General features: G+C 71.0%; 2 protein-coding genes across 3 annotated transcripts; both read right to left on the bottom strand.

Moving 5' to 3' along the window:
• Positions 1-638: 638 nt before the first annotated feature.
• On the bottom strand, positions 639-4,278 carry Pycr2 (pyrroline-5-carboxylate reductase 2). Of its 2 annotated transcripts, XM_070023235.1 has the most exons (7): positions 4,162-4,278; positions 3,502-3,572; positions 2,982-3,161; positions 2,674-2,895; positions 2,492-2,584; positions 2,212-2,375; positions 639-1,242 (listed from the first exon to the last, which is right to left on the bottom strand). In XM_070023235.1, the coding sequence occupies exons 1-7, from the start codon at positions 4,226-4,228 to the stop codon at positions 1,077-1,079; spliced, it is 963 nt and encodes a 320-aa protein (XP_069879336.1). In that variant the 5' UTR covers positions 4,229-4,278; the 3' UTR covers positions 639-1,076. The 2 variants fall into 2 exon arrangements, with proteins under 2 accessions (XP_069879336.1, XP_069879338.1); XM_070023237.1 differs by lacking the exon at positions 3,502-3,572 and having other exon boundaries at positions 4,162-4,249.
• Positions 4,279-15,091: 10,813 nt separating this feature from the next.
• On the bottom strand, positions 15,092-19,812 carry LOC138827571 (left-right determination factor 2-like). The gene is made up of 4 exons (XM_070023145.1): positions 19,572-19,812; positions 18,459-18,702; positions 17,072-17,311; positions 15,092-15,452 (listed from the first exon to the last, which is right to left on the bottom strand). Exons 1-4 carry the CDS (start codon positions 19,810-19,812, stop codon positions 15,092-15,094), a joined length of 1,086 nt encoding a protein of 361 aa, XP_069879246.1.
• Positions 19,813-20,089: the final 277 nt, after the last annotated feature.

The raw sequence follows: 20,089 nt of genomic DNA, 5'->3' as shown, positions 1-20,089 counted from the left end.
GGCTTGCAGTTCTCGGGTAGCCAAAGTGGTGACTCTGCACACGCTCCCACCATCTGTGGGAGACACTGTCCGAGCTGCTCGGGACAGCTGAGCACATGCAGACTAACGTCCCCCTCAGCGTCTGCAGGGCCACAGGGCTCAGGTGCTGTGTGGGCCCACAGGAATCCAAGGCCTCGTGGGCTCCGGAGGTGGAGCTGCACACAGAAAGCCAGACCCGTCCACCTGTCCTGACCCACAGCTCCACACCCTGTCCTAACCCTCCACCGGCTTTCCAGGAGCTATGATGTCCATACTTTCACAGGGGCAGGAAAGGTGAGGTCAGGAATCTCAGCCACTCTCCAGGGTTGAGTGCTTTGGAGTGGTGGAACCCAAGGCCTAAACTCAGCATTTTTCCACAGGCAGGGCTCCGTGGAACCAGCCCCAGGGGCATGCCCAGCTGTGTGGACGGAGGCCAGCAGCTACAAGCACAAGGCACTGGCCTAGCACAGCTGGGGGGAGCAGCGGTGGAGGCTCAGGGCCCCCGGGGAGGGCCGGTGGCGGGGACACTGAGCACGGTGCCAGGCCCGAGACAGCCTCTGCGGTCTGTCTGGGAGGCTGGGAAAGGCCTGCTGTCTTCACAGCGAAGAAGCAAAGCAGGATAGCAAAAAATAAACTTTATTCCAGCAGCTAAACTTCCCACTGAACGCTCTACTGGGAGATCTACGAAGCATTAAATGTAAGCGCATAATCCCATTCTTTCCACTTCCAATGAGCTGAGACGACTCCCTCTCACTTCACACCCAGCCATCCACGGATCACAAGTGTGATCATGTCACACCTAGCCCTGGCCTCTGGCTGGAGGACTCAGCGGAAGTACTCTGTGGGCCATATTCCAAGTGGGGCCCAGACACAGAGCCCAGGGCCCTCTCCATCAAAGGGCAGGTTCAAGGCTGCCTGGCTAGCACTGGCCACCTCTTCAGAGCACCTCCACTCTGGAAAGAGGACCGGACCCCAGGCTGCCTGGCTGAAGATGAAGAATGTGTACCACCAGAACCAGGCTGTCCGGGCGCCGCAAGGGCGCGGGAGGCAGAGACGCCTCAGTCCTTCTTGCCCCCCGGGGCGGGAATTCTTGTGAGGAGCTTCCCCGGGCTGCCAGGGGCCAGTGTGGCCACAGTGGGGGACTCCAGCTTCACTCTGTCTAGGAGGGTCTTCTTAACAGCAGCTGGAGAGATCTTTTCTTGGTCTGCCATGGACTGCAGCTCTCTGCAGATGAAGCCCAAAGGGTTAAAGGTAAGAGGCCTTAGAGCCAGGGCCAGGGCCAGGGTCAGCACACAGCCCCAGACACGACCAAACCAAAGTGCTCCCAGTGCCTTTTTTGGGCCCAGTCCTAGGCCCTGAACTCCGGGCCCAGGCACTGTCCCTAAGCTCCTTTTGCTCAAGGCTAATATTCTACCATTTTGGCCACAATGCCACTTCCAGTTTTTTCTGTAATTAGTTGGAGATAAGAGTCTCATGGAGCCAGGCATTGGTGGCTCACGCCTGTCATCCTAGCTACTCAGGAGTCTGAGATCTGAGATCCACAGTTCAAAGCCAGGCCGGGCAGGAAAGTCTGGGAGACTCTGATCTCCAAAAAACCACCAGAAAACTGGAGAAGTGGTGCTGTGGCTCAAGTGATAGAGCGCTGTGAGCTAAAGAGCCAAGGGACAGCGCCCAGGCCCCACAGCTGACCAAAAAAAAAAAAAAAGTCTCATGGACTTTTCTGCCTGGCTGGCTTTGAACCGCGATCCTCAGATCTCAGCCTCCTGAGTAGCTAGGATTACAGGTGTGAGCTACTGGCACCCGGCTCCCCAAACTTCTTAAAAGCCCTGTTTAACTAAAGTAAGGGTTTGGCTTACTCCTCTCATCTGATCTTAGAGCTCCAGGGTGCCTGCAATTACATGAAGAGGGGTATGAAACCAGGGGCTTGCAGCTGGAGTCAAAGGCGAATCCTGTCCCCATCATTCGCTGTTTGACCTTGAACTTCCCCAAGTATAAATCAGATTGGTCCCAGCTCTCAGGACTTAGGTAGCCAACAAACCCTTAGCTAAACAGAGTCTGGTGAACTGTGCACATCAACGAAGAACAGACAACAAACAGCACTGCTGCTGAGACCCAAGAAACAGAACCACAGGGCGCTGCCAGCCCAGCCCCAGCTGGGGGTGGAGGCCTGGGCCTGGGCCGTGAGGTACTCACCTTGTCCGGACACAAGAGGCCTCAACTGCATTGATGAGCAGAGAGCGGAAGCCCCCGCTCTCCAGAAAGTGCAGGGCGTGGATGGTGGCGCCCCCGGGGGAGCAGACGTTGTCCTTGAGCTGGCCTGGGTGGTCCTCTGAGTCTAGCAGCATCTTGGCAGCACCCTGAGAACAGGGATGGTGAGGAGGGAGGGGCAGGCCTTCCCACAGCCGCTGCTCCCGGACCACTCCCAGCGCCATGACCCACCCGTGGCCCACATATGCATGGAAAAGACACTGACCAGCAAGGCCTGGGCCCCTAGTCGGATGGCCAGGCGCCTCGGCACACCCATCTTCACGCCACCATCAGCCAGAGCGTCCAGGGCCATGAACGCCTGTGGAGACACTGGCTGAGCCCTGCGGCAGGTGCTCCAGGCCTCCCCGCTGTGGCCCATCCCGCCGCCACCCCTAGTCAGGGCCTCACGTAGGCAGGCCCGCTGCCGCTGAGCCCAGTGATGGCGTCGATCAGGTCCTCCTCCACCTCCGTGCAGAAGCCCACGCTGCTCATGAGCTGCTCCAGGAGCTGCCCGTCCTCCACCAGGGCGTGTGTGCCAGTGGCATACACAGTGGCGCCTTCACGCACCACCACGGGTGTGTTGGTCATACAGCGGATCACTTTGGGCACTGGCTGGAAGGCCATGAGCTTCTGCAGCGGGACAGAGGGCCGTGACACTCAGCGCCCCACCTCCCAACACTGCCACTCCCTGGCCACCCGGGGGACAGAGATGACACCTTCTCCACAGAGCTGATGGTGACGCCGGCTGCACAGGAGACCACGATGTGCCGCGGCTGCACATCCGCCCCGATCTCATCCAGTATGAAGGGGATGATGTGAGGCTTCACCGCCAGGAACAGCACGTCACTGTGCCTCACGGTCTCCTTGTTGCTCCGAGTCAGGTTCACACCCATCTTCTGCAGGCAGAGACAGTGGGGCTCCCTCGTCAGGACTCGCCAAGAACAGCGACCCCTGAGCCCACCCTGCCAGCCAAGGCTGGGAATTCCGCAGCCCGGGCCCGGGCGGGTCCCCGTCCCTCCCCCGCAGACACTGTTTTCCCACTCTGCTACTGGACACGTGAGGGCAGAAACGGCCACGGCCATGTTCTCGCGGCGGCCCTGCCCGGGGGACGGGTGCCCGGAGCTGGAAGCAGAGCCTCCTCAGCCCCACCGCGAGCCCGGCCACGGGTCCCCAGGCTTCACCTGCCTGTCACCAGGGCGCGGCGGCCCGGGGGCCCCGGGGACCCCCGCCACCTACCCTGAGCGCAGACACGGTGGGCAGGTCCATTTCCGGGGAGCTGGCCATTATTTTGTGGGCGGACAAGATGCCTAGGAAGACGGCGCCGCTGGGGTCGGGCGGACGGCGGGGCGCGCTCTCGGGGGGCTCGGGCCCGGCCCCCCAGACCCCCGACCCGCGGCCCCCGCGCCCCCGACCCGCGGCCCCCGCGCCCCCGACCCGCGGCCCTCAGCGCCCCCGACCCGCGGACCCGGCGCCCCTCAGCCGCGGACCCGGCGCCCCCGACCCGCGGCCCCCGCGGACCCGGCGCCCCCGACCCGCGGCCCCCGCGGACCCGGCGCCCCTCAGCCGCGGACCCGGCGCCCCTCAGCCGCGGACCCGGCGCCCCTCAGCCGCGGACCCGGCGCCCCTCAGCCGCGGCCCCCGCGGACCCGGCGCCCCTCAGCCGCGGACCCGGCGCCCCTCAGCCGCGGACCCGGCGCCCCTCAGCCGCGGACCCGGCGCCCCCGACCCGCGGACCCGGCGCCCCTCAGCCGCGGACCCGGCGCGCCGGCGCGGCTCAGGCCACGTCCGCGGGCGCGGCCGCCCGCACTCGCTCTCGGGCTCACCGCCCACCCCCGGGCGGCGCTGCGGGGCGGGGCCGCTCCGACCGCCCCGCGGACGCCGCCGCCCCGCGCTCACCCGCGGCGGTGAAGCCCCGCGCCAGCGCACACGCCAGCTGGCCCGCGCCGATGAAGCCCACGCTCATGGCTGCCGGTCAGGTCTCCACCGCCGACGGCGCCGCCGACTGTGCCCGCGGCGCCCGGGACCCCGTGACGCTCGCAGCCAATCAGCGGCGGTGAGCTTGGGACGGACCAATCCGCGGCCAGGACGCCGGCCTACGCCCGCCTCCCGCGCACCCGCGAAGCCGCGCGGCGCCGCCCTCGGGGATGGGAGCCTCGGGCGCGCAGCCGCCCGGACGCGGAACCGGCTCCCGGCCCCCCTCCGCTGCCCCCCTCCGCCGCCCCCCTCCGCCGCCCCCCTCCGCTGCCCCCCTCCGCCGCCTCCGGCCCCCCTCCGCTGCCCCCCTCCGCCGCCCCCCTCCGCCGCCCCCGGCCCCCCTCCGCTGCCCCCCTCCGCCGCCCCCCTCCGCCGCCCCCGGCCCCCCTCCGCTGCCCCCGGCCCCCCTCCGCCGCCCCCCTCCGCCGCCTCCGGCCCCCCTCCGCTGCCCCCCTCCGCCGCCCCCCTCCGCCGCCCCCGGCCCCCCTCCGCTGCCCCCCTCCGCCGCCCCCCTCCGCCGCCCCCGGCCCCCCTCCGCTGCCCCCCTCCGCTGCCCCCCTCCGCTGCCCCCCTCCGCCGCCCCCCTCCGCCGCCCCCCTCCGCCGCCCCCCTCCGCCGCCTCCGGCCCCCCTCCGCTGCCCCCCTCCGCCGCCCCCGGCCCCCCTCCGCCGCCCCCCTCCGCTGCCCCCCTCCGCCGCCCCCGGCCCCCCTCCGCGGATGTCGGGCCCGCGCGGGAAGCGGCCGGGGCCGAGCTGCTGCCGGAGCCCGGTCTGGCTAGGGACGGGAGGCGCGCGTCCATCTGTGTGTGTGTTAAACAGACGGACGGACGGACGGACAGACAAGGGTCTAAACCCAGGACTTGCCCACGCAGCCGGCACGGAGCCACCCTTGCGCCTGGTCCTCCGAGACTGGTCAATGGCAGGCGCCTGCGCCTCGTCCTTCCAGGCCTGGCTGAGGGGGGACGGGTGCCCTCGGCTGCGGTCCCCGGGCTGCGGTCACCCCCTGGCTGCGGTCCCCCCCCGGCTGCGGTCACCCCGGGCTGCGGTCACCCCCTGGCTGCGGTCACCCCGGGCTGCGGTCCCCGGGCTGCGGTCACCCCGGGCTGCGGTCCCCGGGCTGCGGTTCCCCCCTGGCTGCGGTCACCCCGGGCTGCGGTCCCCGGGCTGCGGTCACCCCCTGGCTGCGGTCCCCCCCTGGCTGCGGTCACCCCCTGGCTGCGGTCACCCCGGGCTGCGGTCCCCCCCGGGCTGCATTCCCCCCCGGGCTGCGTCCCCCCCTGGCTGCGGTCACCCCTGGCTGCGGTCCCCGGGCTGCGGTCACCCCCTGGCTGCGGTCACCCCCTGGCTGCGGTCCCTCCCCCCCGGGCTGCGGTCCCCCCCTGGCTGCGGTCCCCCCCGGGCTGCGGTCACCCCGGGCTGCGGTCCCCCCCCGGGCTGTGGTCCCCCCCCCGGGCTGCGGTCCCCTGGCTGCGGTCCCCCCCTGGCTGCGGTCCCCCCCGGGCTGCGGTCACCCCCCGGGCTGCGGTCACCCCGGGCTGCGGTCCCCCCCCGGGCTGCGGTCACCCCGGGCTGCGGTCCCCCCTGGGCTGCAGTCCCCCCCTGGCTGCGGTCACCCCGGGCTGCGGTCCCCCCCCGGGCTGCGGTCCCTCCCTGGCTGCGGTCCCCCCCTGGCTGCGGTCACCCCGGGCTGCGGTCCCCCCCCGGGCTGCGGTCCCCCCCGGGCTGCGGTCCCTCCCTGGCTGCGGTCCCCCCCTGGCTGCGGTCACCCCGGGCTGCGGTCCCCCCCCGGGCTGCGGTCACCCCGGGCTGCGGTCCCCCCCTGGCTGCGGTCCCCCCCGGGCTGCAGTCCCCCCCCGGGCTGCGGTCCCCCCCGGGCTGCAGTCCCCCCCCGGGCTGCAGTCCCCCCCTGGCTGCGGTCCCCGGGCTGCGGTCCCCCCCCGGGCTGCGGTCCCCCCCTGGCTGCGGTCCCTCCCCCCCGGCTGCGGTCCCCCCCTGGCTGCGGTCCCCCCCTGGCTGCGGTCCCCCCCCGGGCTGCGGTCCCCCCCCTGGCTGCGGTCCCCGGGCTGCGGTCCCCCCCCGGGCTGCGGTCACCCCGGGCTGCGGTCCCCCCCTGGCTGCGGTCCCTCCCCCCCGGCTGCGGTCCCCCCCTGGCTGCGGTCACCCCCTGGCTGCGGTCACCCCGGGCTGCGGTCCCCCCCTGGCTGCGGTCCCTCCCCCCCGGCTGCGGTCCCCCCCTGGCTGCGGTCCCCCCCTGGCTGCGGTCCCCCCCCGGGCTGCGGTCACCCCGGGCTGCAGTCCCCCCCCGGGCTGCGGTCACCCCGGGCTGCGGTCCCCCCCCGGGCTGCGGTCACCCCGGGCTGCGGTCCCCCCCTGGCTGCGGTCACCCCGGGCTGCGGTCCCCCCCCGGCTGCGGTCCCCCCCTGGCTGCGGTCCCCCCCTGGCTGCGGTCCCCCCCTGGCTGCGGTCCCCCCCCGGGCTGCGGTCACCCCGGGCTGCGGTCCCCCCCTGGCTGCGGTCACCCCGGGCTGCGGTCCCCCCCCGGCTGCGGTCCCCCCCTGGCTGCGGTCCCCCCCTGGCTGCGGTCCCCCCCCGGCTGCGGTCCCCCCCCGGCTGCGGTCCCCCCCTGGCTGCGGTCCCTCCCCCCCGGGCTGCGGTCCCTCCCTGGCTGCGGTCCCCCCCCTGGCTGCGGTCCCCGGGCTGCGGTCCCCCCCGGGCTGCGGTCCCCCCCCCGGGCTGCGGTCCCCCCCCGGGCTGCGGTCCCCCCCCGGGCTGCGGTCCCCCCCCCGGGCTGCGGTCCCCCCCCGGGCTGCGGTCCCCCCCCCCGGGCTGCGGTCCCCCCCTGGCTGCAGTCCCCCCCGGGCTGCGGTCCCCCCCTGGCTGCGGTCCCCCCCGGGCTACGGTCCCCCCCCCCCCCCCGGCTGCAGTCCCCCCCGGGCTGCGGTCCTCCCCTCCCCCCCCGGCTGCAGTCCCCCCCTGGCTGCGGTCCCCCCCTGGGCTACGGTCCCCCCCCCGGCTGCAGTCCCCCCCTGGCTGCGGTCCCCCCCTGGGCTACGGTCCCCCCCCCGGCTGCAGTCCCCCCCGGGCTGCGGTCCCCCCCTGGCTGCAGTCCCCCCCGGGCTGCGGTCCCCCCCTGGCTGCGGTCCCCCCCTGGGCTACGGTCCCCCCCCCCCGGCTGCAGTCCCCCCCGGCTGCAGTCCCCCCCGGGCTGCGGTCCCCCCCTGGGCTGCGGTCCCCCCCCCGACTGCGGTCCCCCCCCCCACCGCTGCGCTCCCAGCTGCGGCTCCAGGTTGATTCCTCTGAGTGCCTTTGGGTTTCTTCGATGGTTTTGTGACTGCCAGGACCAGGGCTTGAACTCAGGGCCTTAAGCTCTTCCTTTGATCTTCCCACCAAGGCTGATGCTCCACTTGCAGATTTTGCTGCTTCACTGCGGGTCCGAGCCTCAGGGCCTTTTCTGCCAGGGCTGCTCTGAACCTCAGTCCTCAGATCTCGGCCTCATGAGGACTAGGCTGACGGGTGTGAGCCACCATTGTCCAGCTTGGTTTGTTTTCCACGCAGACTTGCTGTGTTGCTCAGGCTGGTCCTGCCCTCCTGTGCCTCGGCCTCTGGAAGAGGCGGACTAGAGTCAAGCAGGCCACCATGCCTGGCTTCTGAAGTGATGGATGAGAGGAAGAGTCTGTCAGCTCACCAGCCACCTGCCCTCCCCCGCCCGCCCAGGGAGGACCCAGCCCTGCACCACAGCCTGTCCTGGTCCTGCCCTTCCCGCACCCGGCACCTGTCTCTTGGTGCCAGCAATACCCCAACAGACAATCCAGCTGCCTGCTCGGCCTCCGCTCTGGCTCTTCCCTCCACCAGTCAGGTCCCCAGTCTATCCTGCCCCACCCCCCCCAGTCCTGGGCTCTCAGCCTCTAGCCTTCTGTCTTCACTAGCCCGGCCACTGCTCTTAAGGCCTTCCCACTGGCTTATCTCTAAATGGCAGACATCTGTTTTCAGAACTAAAATAATCCAGCTGTGGGTAGAGTACTGAGCTGCCCCGTGCTAGCAGAGGCCAAGCCCCTGCACCACACTTCTCCCTGACCTAGGGACTTATCAGGGAGGCATAGTTTGCCTTATTTTTTTATCTTATTAATACACAGATAACCCATATTACTTTTAAAAAACAAAAATTAGGTCAAACAGGAACTCACTCTCTGGTCCCCACCCCCAGCGTTGGAGTGAAGCCAGGGCCTCATGGTTAGGCAGGAGGCACACGGCCAGTCTTTAATCCCAGCATTTGACGGATCCAGTGTGACCCCATGTAAAAAGCCAGGCTTTTCCTAAGGCTCCTCTTATATCTTACACTTGTTCCCCCTTCTAACCCCCACTTTTTTTTTTTTTTTTTTTACCATCTTGGGGCCTGAACTCTGGCCTAGGTGCTGTTTCTGAGCTCTTTTGCTCAAGGTTAGCACTCTACCACACTCTAGCCACAGTGCCAGTTCCTGCTTTTTCTGTGGTTAATTGGAGATAAGGATGTCATAGACTTTCCTGCCCTGCTGGTTTCAAACTTCAGTCCTCAGATCTCCGACTCCTGAGTGGCAAAGATTACAGACCTGAGCCACCAGCTTTTTTTTTTTTTAATCTTTTTGATTAAAAAAAACTCAGCAGGGGCTGGGGGTTTAGCCCAGCAGAAGGGCGCCCACCTGGCGTGCCCAAGGCCCTGGGTTCGGTTCTCAGCCCTAGTTTAAAAAAAAAAAAAAAAAAAAAAACAACTCAGCAAAAGCTGGGCGCTGGTGGCTCACGCCTGTAATCCTAGCTACTCAGGAGGCTGAGATCTGAGGATCACGGTTCAAAGCCAGCCTGGGCAGGAGAGACCGTGAGACTCCTATCTCCAATAAATCACCAGAAAACCGGAAGTGGCGCTGTAGCTCAAGTGGTAGAGCGCTCACCTTGAGCTGAAGAGCTGAGGGACAGCGCCCAGGCCCAGAGTTCAAGCCCCATGACCGACAAAAAAAAAAAAAAAAAAAAAAAAAAAAAAACTCAACAAAATAAAATTCCAAGTTTAAAAGAAAATTCCAGGGGCTGGGAAGGTGGCTTAGTGGTAGAGTGTTTGCCTTGCATGCATGAGGCCCTGGGTTTGATTCCTCAGCACCACATAAGCAGAAAAAGCTGGAAGTGGTGCTGCGGCTCAAGTGGTAGAGCACTAGCCTAGAGCTGAAGAGCTGAGGGACAGCGCCCAGGCCCAGAGTTCAGGCCCCACGACCGGCAAAAAAAAAAAAAAAAAAAAAAAAAAAAAATCCAGTTTAATTGTTGGAGAACATTTCCCACATAGATCAAACTGGTACAAATAAAAACAAAGCAATTTTCTAGGCAAAATCAAAACACCCTCACTGTTGGACTTTTTAGCCATTTTACATGTTTTTCTTTTCTGGTCCCGGGGCTTGAACTCAGGGCTCAGGTGCAGTTCCTGACCTTCTTTTGCTCAAGGCTAGCCACAGTGCTACTTCCAGCTATTTCTGAGTAGTTCATTGGAGATAAGAGTCTCACAGACTTTTCTGCCTGGGCTGGATTCTACCCGTGATCCTCAGATTTTAGTCTCCTGAGTAGCTAAGAGTATGGTTGTGAGATACCAGCATTCAGCTATAAATTTTCTATTCCTGCTATTGCTACATACATTTAAAAAGTTACTGGGAGCTGAGAGACAGCACTCAGGCCCAGAGTTCAAGCCCCACGACCGACCAAAAAACAAAAAGTTACTGGGTGGGTTGGGAATGTGGCTTAGTGGTAGAGTGTTTGCCTGGCATGCATGAATCCCTGGGTTCTGTTCCTCGGTATCACATAAAGCAGGAAGTGGAGCTGTGGCTCAAGTGGTAGAGTGCTAGCCTTGGGCAAAAGAAGCTCAGGAACAGCACCCAGACCCTGAGCTCAAGCCCCAGGATTGGCAAAAAGAAAAAAAAAAGTTACTAGAATCTTTATGCATTTGAGTTTTTTTTTTTAATGCATTTGAGGTATTTATGCATTTGAGTTTTTACATAGAATACCCAGAAGGCTTATTAGGTCATCTGAGACTATTGAAAATGTCTACCTATAGCCCAGCACTTATGGCTCATTCTTGTCATTCTAGTTACTGAGAAGGCTGAGATTTGAGGATTTTAGTTGGAAGCCAGCCCAAGCAGGAAAGTGTGTGACTTTTTGTTGTTTTTTTTTTGGGGGGGGGTACGGTCGTGGGGCCTGAACTCTGGGCCTGGGCGCTGTCCCTCAGCTCTTCAGCTTAAGGCTAGTGCTCTACCACTTGAGCCACAGTGCCACTTCTGGCTTTTTTTTTCTTTTTGCTTATGTGGTGCTGAGGAATCGAACCCAGGGCCTCAGGCATGCAAGGCAAGTGCTCTACCACTGAGCCACCTTCCCAGCCCAAGTGTGTGACATTTATTTTTAATTAACCACCAAAAAGCTAGAAGTGGAGCTGTAGTTCTATTGGTAGAGTGCCAGTCTTATGTAAAAAAGCCAAGAGCTTAGTTCAGTACTGGTATAAGTGAAAATGTCTCCCTCTGGGGCACCCCTTCTTTCCTATGTACTTTCCACTTTTGCTTTCTGAATGGGAGGTTCTCAATCCTCACCTTTGCTCCCTTCCTTCTCCTCTATGTGAAATACTGTAAATTAAATGCAAAGACACAATGAAATATCACTTTTATTTCTTCAGATTATTGGCACGCAATTACTTTTGCTAAATACACAAAACTGTGACCAATATGTGCACATGATTGGGGGTGAGGAGTGCTCTGGGGGCTCACACCTGCGTTCTGGGACTCCGCGTGCTCTGTGTTCACACCTGCGTGCTGGGGCTCCGCGTGCTGTGCTCACACCTGCGTGCCGGGGCTCCGCGTGCTGTGTTCACACCTGCGTGCTGGGGCTCCGCGTGCTCTGTGCTCACACCTGCATGCCGGGGCTCTGCGTGCTGTGTTCACACCTGCGTGCTGGGGCTCCACGTGCTGTGTTCACACCTGCGTGCTGGGGCTCCGCGTGCTGTGTTCACACCTGCGTGCTGGGGCTCCGCGTGCTGTGTTCACACCTGCGTGCTGGGGCTCCGCGTGCTGTGCTCACATCTGCGTGCTGGGGCTCCGCGTGCTGTGCTCACACCTGCGTGCTGGGGCTCCACGTGCTGTGTGTTCACACCTGCGTGCTGGGGCTCCACGTGCTCTGTGTTCACACCTGCGTGCTGGGGCTCCGCGTGCTCACACCTGTGTGCTGGGGCTCCGCGTGCTGTGCTCACACCTGCGTGCTGGGGCTCCGCGTGCTGTGCTCACACCTGCGTGCTGGGGCTCCGCGTGCTGTGCTCACACCTGCGTGCCGGGGCTCCACGTGCTGTGCTCACACCTGCGTGCTGGGGCTCCGCGTGCTGTGTTCACACCTGCGTGCTGGGGCTCCGTGTGCTGTGCTCACACCTGCGTGCTGGGGCTCCGCGTGCTGTGTTCACACCTGCGTGCTGGGGCTCCGCGTGCTCTGTGTTCACACCTGCGTGCTGGGACTCCGCGTGCTGTGCTCACACCTGCGTGCCGGGGCTCCGCGTGCTGTGTTCACACCTGCGTGCTGGGGCTCCGCGTGCTGTGTGTTCACACCTGCGTGCTGGGGCTCCGCGTGCTGTGCTCACACCTGCGTGCTGGGGCTCCGCGTGCTGTGCTCACACCTGCGTGCTGGGGCTCCGCGTGCTGTGTTCACACCTGCGTGCTGGGGCTCCGCGTGCTGTGTGTTCACACCTGCGTGCTGGGGCTCCACGTGCTCTGTGTTCACACCTGCGTGCTGGGGCTCCGCGTACTCACACCTGTGTGCTGGGGCTCCGCGTGCTGTGCTCACACCTGCGTGCCGGGGCTCCGCGTGCTCTGTGCTCACACCTGCGTGCTGGGGCTCCACGTGCTCTGTGTTCACACCTGCGTGCTGGGGCTCCGCGTGCTCACACCTGTGTGCTGGGGCTCCGCGTGCTGTGCTCACACCTGCGTGCTGGGGCTCCGCGTGCTGTGCTCACACCTGCGTGCTGGGGCTCCGCGTGCTCACACCTGCGTGCTGGGGCTCCGCGTGCTGTGCTCACACCTGCGTGCTGGGGCTCCACGTGCTCTGTGCTCACACCTGCGTGCTGGGGCTCCGCGTGCTGTGCTCACACCTGCGTGCTGGGGCTCCACGTGCTCTGTGTTCACACCTGCGTGCTGGGGCTCCGCGTGCTCTGTGCTCACACCTGCGTGCTGGGGCTCCACGTGCTCTGTGCTCACACCTGCGTGCTGGGGCTCCGCGTGCTGTGTTCACACCTGCGTGCTGGGGCTCCGCGTGCTGTGCTCACACCTGCGTGCTGGGACTCCGCGTGCTGTGCTCACACCTGCGTGCCGGGGCTCCACGTGCTCTGTGTTCACACCTGCGTGCTGGGGCTCCACGTGCTCTGTGCTCACACCTGCGTGCTGGGGCTCCACGTGCTCTGTGCTCACACCTGCGTGCTGGGGCTCCGCGTGCTGTGCTCACACCTGCGTGCTGGGGCTCCGCGTGCTGTGCTCACACCTGCGTGCTGGGACTCCGCGTGCTCTGTGTTCACACCTGCGTGCTGGGGCTCCGCGTGCTCTGTGCTCACACCTGCGTGCTGGGGCTCCGCGTGCTGTGCTCACACCTGCGTGCTGGGGCTCCGCGTGCTGTGCTCACACCTGCGTGCTGGGGCTCCGCGTGCTCTGTGTTCACACCTGCGTGCTGGGGCTCCGCGTGCTGTGCTCACACCTGCGTGCTGGGGCTCCTTGTGTTCTGGGGGTTCACACCTGCGTGCTGGGGCTCCTTGTGTTCTGGGGGTTCACACCGGCGTTCTGGGCTCTGCACGGCCTGGGCTGCACAGGCCTCGGCTGGCCACCCCCTTGGAGGACAGGCCCCTCCTCCCTGGAGAGCAGGGACGGGGTGCTGGAAGGTTCTGGTCGGAGGTGGTCCCTCTGCAGATGTCCTCCGCGGCCATGGAAATCGGGGTGCCGGCTTCGTGGCCACTGGCGGTGTCCTGGGGTCATCGGCTCTCCCCGCTTCTCTTCTCAGAGCTGAAGGCAGAGGCTCCGGCCGCTGCCGCCCGCAGTGCGCTCCCAGCCGGACTTCCAACTGCCATGTAAGTGCTTAGGAGGAGGAGCACGAGGAGTGCGGGAGAGGAGGGGGTGAGGGGGGAGGAGGGGGACGGGATAGAACGAGGGTGAGGGCTGGGGAAGAGGGGGGCCTGGGGGGAGGAGGGGGAGGGGCGGGCTGGGGGGAGGAGGGGGAGAGCTGAGGGGGAGGGGGCGGGCGGGGGGAGAGGCGGGCTGGGGGGGAGGAGGGGGAGGAGGGGGGAGAGGCGGGCTGGGGGGGAGGAGGGGGAGGAGGGGGGCGGGCTGCGGAGGAGGGGGCGGGCGGGGGGGGCGGGGGGCGGGGGGGGCGGGGGGAGGGGGCGGGCGGGGGAAGGGGGCTGGGGGGAGGGGGCGGGCAGGGGGAGGGGGGCCGGGGCGGGCGGGGGAGGGGGTCGGGGGGAGGGGGTCGAGGGAGGGGGTCGGGGGTCAGGGGGAGGGGCGGGCGGGGGAGGGGTCGGGGGAGGGGCGGGCGGGGGAGGGTCAGGCGGGGGAGGGGGAGGGGCGGGCTGGGGGGAGGAGGGGGAGAGCTGAGGGGGAGGGGGCGGGCGGGGGGAGAGGCGGGCTGGGGGGGAGGAGGGGGCAGGCGGGGGGAGAGGCGGGCTGGGGGGGAGGAGGGGGAGGAGGGGGAGAGCTGAGGGGGAGGGGGCGGGCGGGGGGAGAGGCGGGCTGGGGGGGAGGAGGGGGCAGGCGGGGGGCGGGCTGCGGAGGAGGGGGCGGGCGGGGGGGCGGGGGGAGGGGGCGGGCGGGGGAAGGGGGCTGGGGGGAGGGGGCGGGCAGGGGGAGGGGGCCGGGGGGAGGGGGTCGAGGGAGGGGGTCGGGGGTCAGGGGGAGGGGCGGGCGGGGGAGGGGTCGGGGGAGGGGGAGGGCGGGGGAGGGAACGGGGGAGGGGTCGGGGGAGGGGCGGGCGGGGGAGGGAGAGGGAGGGGGAGGGGGAGGGCGGGGGAGGGGTCGGGGGAGGGGCGGGCGGGGGAGGGTCAGGCGGGGGAGGGGGAGGGTCGGGCGGGGGAGGGGGAGGGCGGGGGAGGGGACGGGGGAGGGGTCGGGGGAGGGGCGGGCGGGGGAGGGTCAGGCGGGGGAGGGGGAGGGTCGGGCGGGGGAGGGGGAGGGCGGGGGAGGGGACGGGGGAGGGGTCGGGGTCGGGGCGGGTGGGGGAGGGGGAGGGCGGGGGAGGGGAGGGGGAGGGGCGGGCGGGGGAGGGGGAGGGGCGGGCAGGGGAGGGGGAGGGCGGGGGAGAGGGCGGGGGAGGGCGGGGGAGGGGGATGGGGAGGGGCGGGCGGGGGAGGGGGAGGGCGGGGGAGGGAACGGGGGAGGGGTCGGGGGAGGGGCGGGCGGGGGAGGGGGAGGGCGGGGGAGGGGTCGGGGGAGGGGCGGGCGGGGGAGGGGCGGGCAGGGGAGGGGGAGGGCGGGGGAGAGGGCGGGGGAGGGCGGGGGAGGGGGATGGGGAGGGGCGGGCGGGGGAGGGGGAGGGCGGGGGAGGGAACGGGGGAGGGGTCGGGGGAGGGGCGGGCGGGGGAGGGAGAGGGAGGGGGAGGGGGAGGGCGGGGGAGGGGTCGGGGGAGGGGCGGGCGGGGGAGGGGCGGGCGGGGGAGGGGCGGGCGGCCTCCGCGCTAGGGGCGCAGCGGGCGGGCGGGCGGGCGGGGGAGGGGGAGGGAGGGGGAGGGGGAGGGCGGGGGAGGGGTCGGGGGAGGGGCGGGCGGGGGAGGGGCGGGCGGCCTCCGCGCTAGGGGCGCAGCGGGCGGGCGGGCGGGGGAGGGGCGGGCGGCCTCCGCGCTAGGGGCGCAGCGGGCGCGGCAGCGGCGCCCCGTCGGCGGCGCACCCGCAGCGGCGCACGCGCAGGTCGGGCAGGCTCAGCAGGCGCGGCCGGGCCCCGCCGCCCTCGGCGGCGCGCACGATCACGGGCACCGGGCCGGTCTCGGCGGCCACGCAGCGCCGCGGGCCCAGGAAGGGCGCGGGCGGGGCTGGCGGCGCGGGGGGCTGGCGGCAGGCGCCGGCGCACTCGTGCAGCAGGAGGCCGGGCGGCTCCAGCACCCAGTGCGCGGCCCAGCGCAGCCCCTGCAGGTCCAGGAAGCTCTCGCGGCGGCAGCAGCGGGCGCCCTCGGCCGGGGCCCCGGGGCGGCAGTCGCCTTGAGCCCTGCGGAGACCGGACGGCGGGGTCGGGGCGGGCGGGGACGGGGCGAGGGGACGGGGCGAGGGGACGGGGCGAGGGGTCGGGGCGGGCGGGGACGGGGCGAGGGGACGGGGCGAGGGGACGGGGCGAGGGGACGGGGCGAGGGGACGGGGCGAGGGGACGGGGCGAGGACGGGGCGAGGGGACGGGCGGGCGAGGACGGGGCGAGGGGACGGGGCGAGGGGACGGGGCGAGGGGACGGGGCGGGCGAGGGGACGGGGCGAGGGGACGGGGCGAGGGGACGGGGCGGGCGAGGACGGGGCGAGGGGACGGGGCGAGGGGACGGGGCGAGGGGACGGGGCGAGGGGACGGGGCGAGGGGTCGGGGCGGGCGGGGACGGGGCGAGGGGACGGGGCGAGGGGACGGGGCGAGGGGTCGGGGCGGGCGGGGACGGGGCGAGGGGACGGGGCGAGGGGACGGGGCGAGGGGTCGGGGCGGGCGGGGACGGGGCGAGGGGACGGGGCGGGCGGGGACGGGGCGAGGGGACGGGGCGGGCGGGGACGGGGCGAGGGGACGGGGCGAGGGGACGGGGCGAGGGGACGGGGCGAGGGGACGGGGCGAGGGGTCGGGGCGGGCGGGGACGGGGCGAGGGGACGGGGCGAGGGGACGGGGCGAGGGGACGGGGCGAGGGGACGGGGCGGGCGGGGACGGGGCGAGGACGGGGCGAGGGGACGGGCGGGCGAGGACGGGGCGAGGGGACGGGGCGAGGGGACGGGGCGAGGGGACGGGGCGGGCGAGGGGACGGGGCGAGGGGACGGGGCGAGGGGACGGGGCGGGCGAGGACGGGGCGAGGGGACGGGGCGAGGGGACGGGGCGAGGGGACGGGGCGAGGGGACGGGGCGAGGGGACGGGGCGGGCGGGGACGGGGCGAGGGGACGGGGCGAGGGGACGGGGCGAGGGGACGGGGCGAGGGGACGGGGCGAGGGGACGGGCGAGGGGACGGGGCGAGGGGACGGGGCGAGGGGACGGGGCGAGGGGACGGGGCGGGCGAGGACAGGGGCGAGGGGACGGGGCGAGGGGACGGGGCGAGGGGACGGGGCGGGCGAGGACAGGGGCGAGGGGACGGGGCGAGGGGACGGGGCGAGGGGACGGGGCGGGCGGGGACGGGGAGAGGGGACGGGGCGAGGGGACGGGGCGGGCGGGGACGGGGCGAGGACGGGGCGAGGGGACGGGGCGGGCGAGGGGACGGGGCGAGGGGACGGGGCGGGCGGGGACGGGGCGAGGGGACGGGGCGGGCGGGGACGGGGCGAGGGGACGGGGCGAGGGGACGGGGCGGGCGGGGACGGGGCGAGGGGACGGGGCGGGCAGGGACGGGGCGGGCGGGGACGGGGCGAGGGGACGGGGCGAGGGGACGGGGCGGGCGAGGACAGGGGCGGGCGAGGGGACGGGGCGGGCGAGGACAGGGGCGAGGACATGGCGGGCGGCGGGGAAGGGGCGAGGGGACGGGGCGGGCGGGGGCGGATGGAGGGGGCGGGGTCTTGGGTCAGGTGCCGCCTTGGGAGCCCCGCCCCCCGCCCCCCGTCCCCCGCCCTCTGCCCCCCGCCCTCTGCCCCCCGCCCCCCCCGCCCCCCGCCCCCCCCCTACCCGTAGGCCTCCAGGTCCAGCGTGTGCAGCTCCAGCCGCGGGGCGGCCTCCGCGCCCGCCGGGCCCTGCGCCCCGAAGCGGACCAGCCGGTGCGCGCCCGCGGCCCCGGGGCCCAGCGGCTCCCGGCGCACCGACACCCGCAGCAGCAGCGGCGGCCGCGGCGGGCTCAGCTGGCGCCAGAAGGTCACGGCGTCGGTCACGTCGAAGGCCTTCCAGCCGCTGTCGTGGACGTTCACCAGCCTGCGGGGGGGGGGGGGGGGGGCAGGGGGAGGGGGTGTTGAGGGGCGGGCTCCCCGCCCCTCCGCCCCGCCCCCTCCGCCCCGCCCCCTTCCCTCCGGCCCCGCCCCCTTCCCTCCGGCCCCGCCCCCTTCCCTCCGGCCCCGCCCCTTTCCCTCCGCCCCGCCCCCTTCCCTCCGGCCCCGCCCTTTCCCTCCGCCCCGCCCCCTTCCATCCGCCCCCGCCCCGTCCTTCAGCCCCGCCCCCTTCAGCCCCGCCCCGCCCCGTCCCCGCCCCCTTCCCTCCGCCCCGTCCCCGCCCCCTTCCCTCCGGCCCCGCCCCCTTCCCTCCGGCCCCGCCCTTTCCCTCCGCCCCGCCCCCTTCCCTCCGGCCCCGCCCTTTCCCTCCGCCCCGCCCCCTTCCATCCGCCCCCGCCCCGTCCTTCAGCCCCGCCCCCTTCAGCCCCGCCCCGCCCCCTCCGCCCCGTCCCCGCCCCCTTCCCTCCGCCCCGTCCCCGCCCCCTTCCCTCCGCCCCGCCCCCGCCCCGTCCTTCAGCCCCGTCCCCTTCCCTCCGCTCCCTTCCCTCCGCCCCGTCCCCGCCCCCTTCCCTCCGCCCCGACCCCTTCCCTCCGCCCCGTCCCCGCCCCCTTCCCTCCGCCCCGCCCCCGCCCCGTCCTTCAGCTCCGCCCCTCCGCCCCGTCCCCGCCCCCTTCCCTCCGCCCCGCCCCTTCCCTCCGCCCCTTCCCTCCGGCCCCGCCCCGCCCCCTTCCCTCCGCCCCGCCCCCGCCCCGTCCTTCAGCTCCGCCGCGTCCCCGCCCCCTTCCCTCCGCCCCGCCCCTTCCCTCCGCCCCCTTCCCTCCGGCCCCGCCCCGCCCCCTTCCCTCCGCCCCGCCCCCGCCCCGTCCTTCAGCTCCGCCCCGTCCCCGCCCCGCCCCCTTCCCTCCGCCCCGCCCCCGCCCCGTCCTTCAGCTCCGCCCCGTCCCCGCCCCGCCCCTTCCCTCCGCCCCGTCCCCGCCCCGCCCCTTCCCTCCGCCCCGCCCCTTCCCTCCGCCCCGTCCCCGCCCCCTTCCCTCCGCCCCGCCCCCTTCCCTCCGGTCCCGCCCCCTTCCCTCCGGCCCCTCCCCTTCCCTCCGGCCCCGCACCCCGCTCCCCCCCCCCCCCCGGGCCCCACCTGGAGTCCACCAGCCAGGCGCGGCGGGAGCCGTCGGGCAGGACGCGCAGCCACTCCACGGTGACCTGCGCGCGGGCGCTGCGCTCGGGCCGGCGCGGAGCCGCGGGGGGCGGCGGCCGCTGGAAGAGCCGCAGCGCCGCCCGCACCAGCTCGCGGCCGGCCGGCAGCCGCCGCTCCAGGCCGAAGGCCAGCACCAGCGCGGACGCCTCGGACGCCTCGGACGCCAGCAGCCGGCCGGCCACCTCTGCGGACACAGCGCGCTCAGCCGGGCCCGGGCCGACCCGACCCGACCGGACCCGACCCGGAGGAACCGATCTACCCGCGCAAAAGGAAGGGCCCAGGACCCCGGCCGAGTCGCGGGCCGGCCTCCACCCTTCCCCAGCTGGTCCTGGCCGGGCTGCCCAGCCCCGGCTCCGCCCGCCCCGCTCCCTCCCCCTTTCTGGGATTGCGCTACATCCTTTACAGCCCGCACCCCTACTCGTCCAGCCCCGCACCCCCGGCACCCCGTCCAGCCCCGCACCCCCGGCACCCCGTCCAGCAGGCACACACCCCGTCCAGCCCCTCACCCCCGGCACCCCGTCCAGCAGGCACACACCCCGTCCAGCCTGGCACACACCCCGTCCAGCAGGCACACACCCCGTCCAGCCCCGCACCCCCGGCACCCCGTCCAGCAGGCACACACCCCGTCCAGCAGGCACACACCCCGTCCAGCAGGCACACACCCCGTCCAGCAGGCACACACACACCCCGTCCAGCAGGCACACACCCCGTCCAGCAGGCACACACACACCCCGTCCAGCAGGCACACACACACCCCGTCCAGCAGGCACACACCCCGTCCAGCAGGCACACACCCCGTCCAGCAGGCACACACACACCCCGTCCAGCAGGCACACACCCCGTCCAGCAGGCACACACCCCGTCCAGCAGGCACACACACACCCCGTCCAGCAGGCACACACACACCCCGTCCAGCAGGCACACACCCCGTCCAGCAGGCACACACACACCCCGTCCAGCAGGCACACACACACCCCGTCCAGCAGGCACACACCCCGTCCAGCCTGGTGGCCCCCCAGGCGGGCAGGGCCCCGGGCCCCTGGGGGGACTCACCTTGGAAACTCTGGCTGAATCTCTTCTCCCGGGAGCGCCCCCCGTGGCTGCGGTGGAGCAAAGCCACGTACTGGGCCCTCATGGGGGCGGGGATGGCCGCGCCCTGGGCGCCCGCCCCGGGCAGGACCGGGGCCTGGCTCAGCTGCAGCTGCTCCAGCAGGCTGTGCAGGACCTGCTCCCCGGTCAGGCCCGTGCTGGGGCCGGCCAGGGACAGCGCCCAGAGCGCCCAGAGGAGCTGCATGGCACCACCCAGGAGGAAGGGGGCCGCGGGAAGGGTCTGGGCCTGGCCAGGTGTGCCACCGGCCGGGGCTGGCCAGCTTTATAGCAGGCCTGGGGTGGGGGAGGGGAGACCGCACCCTGGGAGCTCTGGGACCAGACGGGCCTGTGTGTGTTGGGGGGGGGGTGTCTAGAAGGACACAAAGGGCTGTCCGTTGGCCCAGCAGACTCTTACACTTCCCCGTGTCTGTCTCCCTCTCCCCCTTCTCCATCTCCCGGGGACTCCTCCTCCTTCTGCGGCC

Source organism: Dipodomys merriami, unplaced genomic scaffold, assembly GCF_024711535.1.
Source record: "Dipodomys merriami isolate MVZ:Mamm:240054 unplaced genomic scaffold, mDipMer1.0.p SCAF_158, whole genome shotgun sequence".
Lineage (NCBI taxonomy): Eukaryota > Metazoa > Chordata > Mammalia > Rodentia > Heteromyidae > Dipodomys > Dipodomys merriami.
Note: the sequence above shows the minus strand (reverse complement) of the source record. Positions and strands in the feature narration are given on the sequence as shown.

Excerpts from the sequence above, each read along its gene's own strand:
- Pycr2 (XM_070023235.1), bottom strand. The coding sequence starts at position 4,228 with ATGAGCGTGGGCTTCATCGGCGCGGGCCAGCTGGCGTGTGCGCTGGCG. Across the intron at positions 3,573-4,161 it reads GCGGGGCTTCACCGCCGCGG|GCATCTTGTCCGCCCACAAA; the intron begins GTGAGCGCGGGG and ends CCGTCTTCCTAG. Across the intron at positions 2,376-2,491 it reads TAGGGGCCCAGGCCTTGCTG|GGTGCTGCCAAGATGCTGCT; the intron begins GTCAGTGTCTTT and ends CCCTGTTCTCAG.
- LOC138827571 (XM_070023145.1), bottom strand. The coding sequence starts at position 19,812 with ATGCAGCTCCTCTGGGCGCTCTGGGCGCTGTCCCTGGCCGGCCCCAGC. Across the intron at positions 18,703-19,571 it reads ATTCAGCCAGAGTTTCCAAG|AGGTGGCCGGCCGGCTGCTG; the intron begins GTGAGTCCCCCC and ends CTGTGTCCGCAG. Across the intron at positions 15,453-17,071 it reads CTGGACCTGGAGGCCTACGG|GGCTCAAGGCGACTGCCGCC; the intron begins GTAGGGGGGGGG and ends CGGTCTCCGCAG.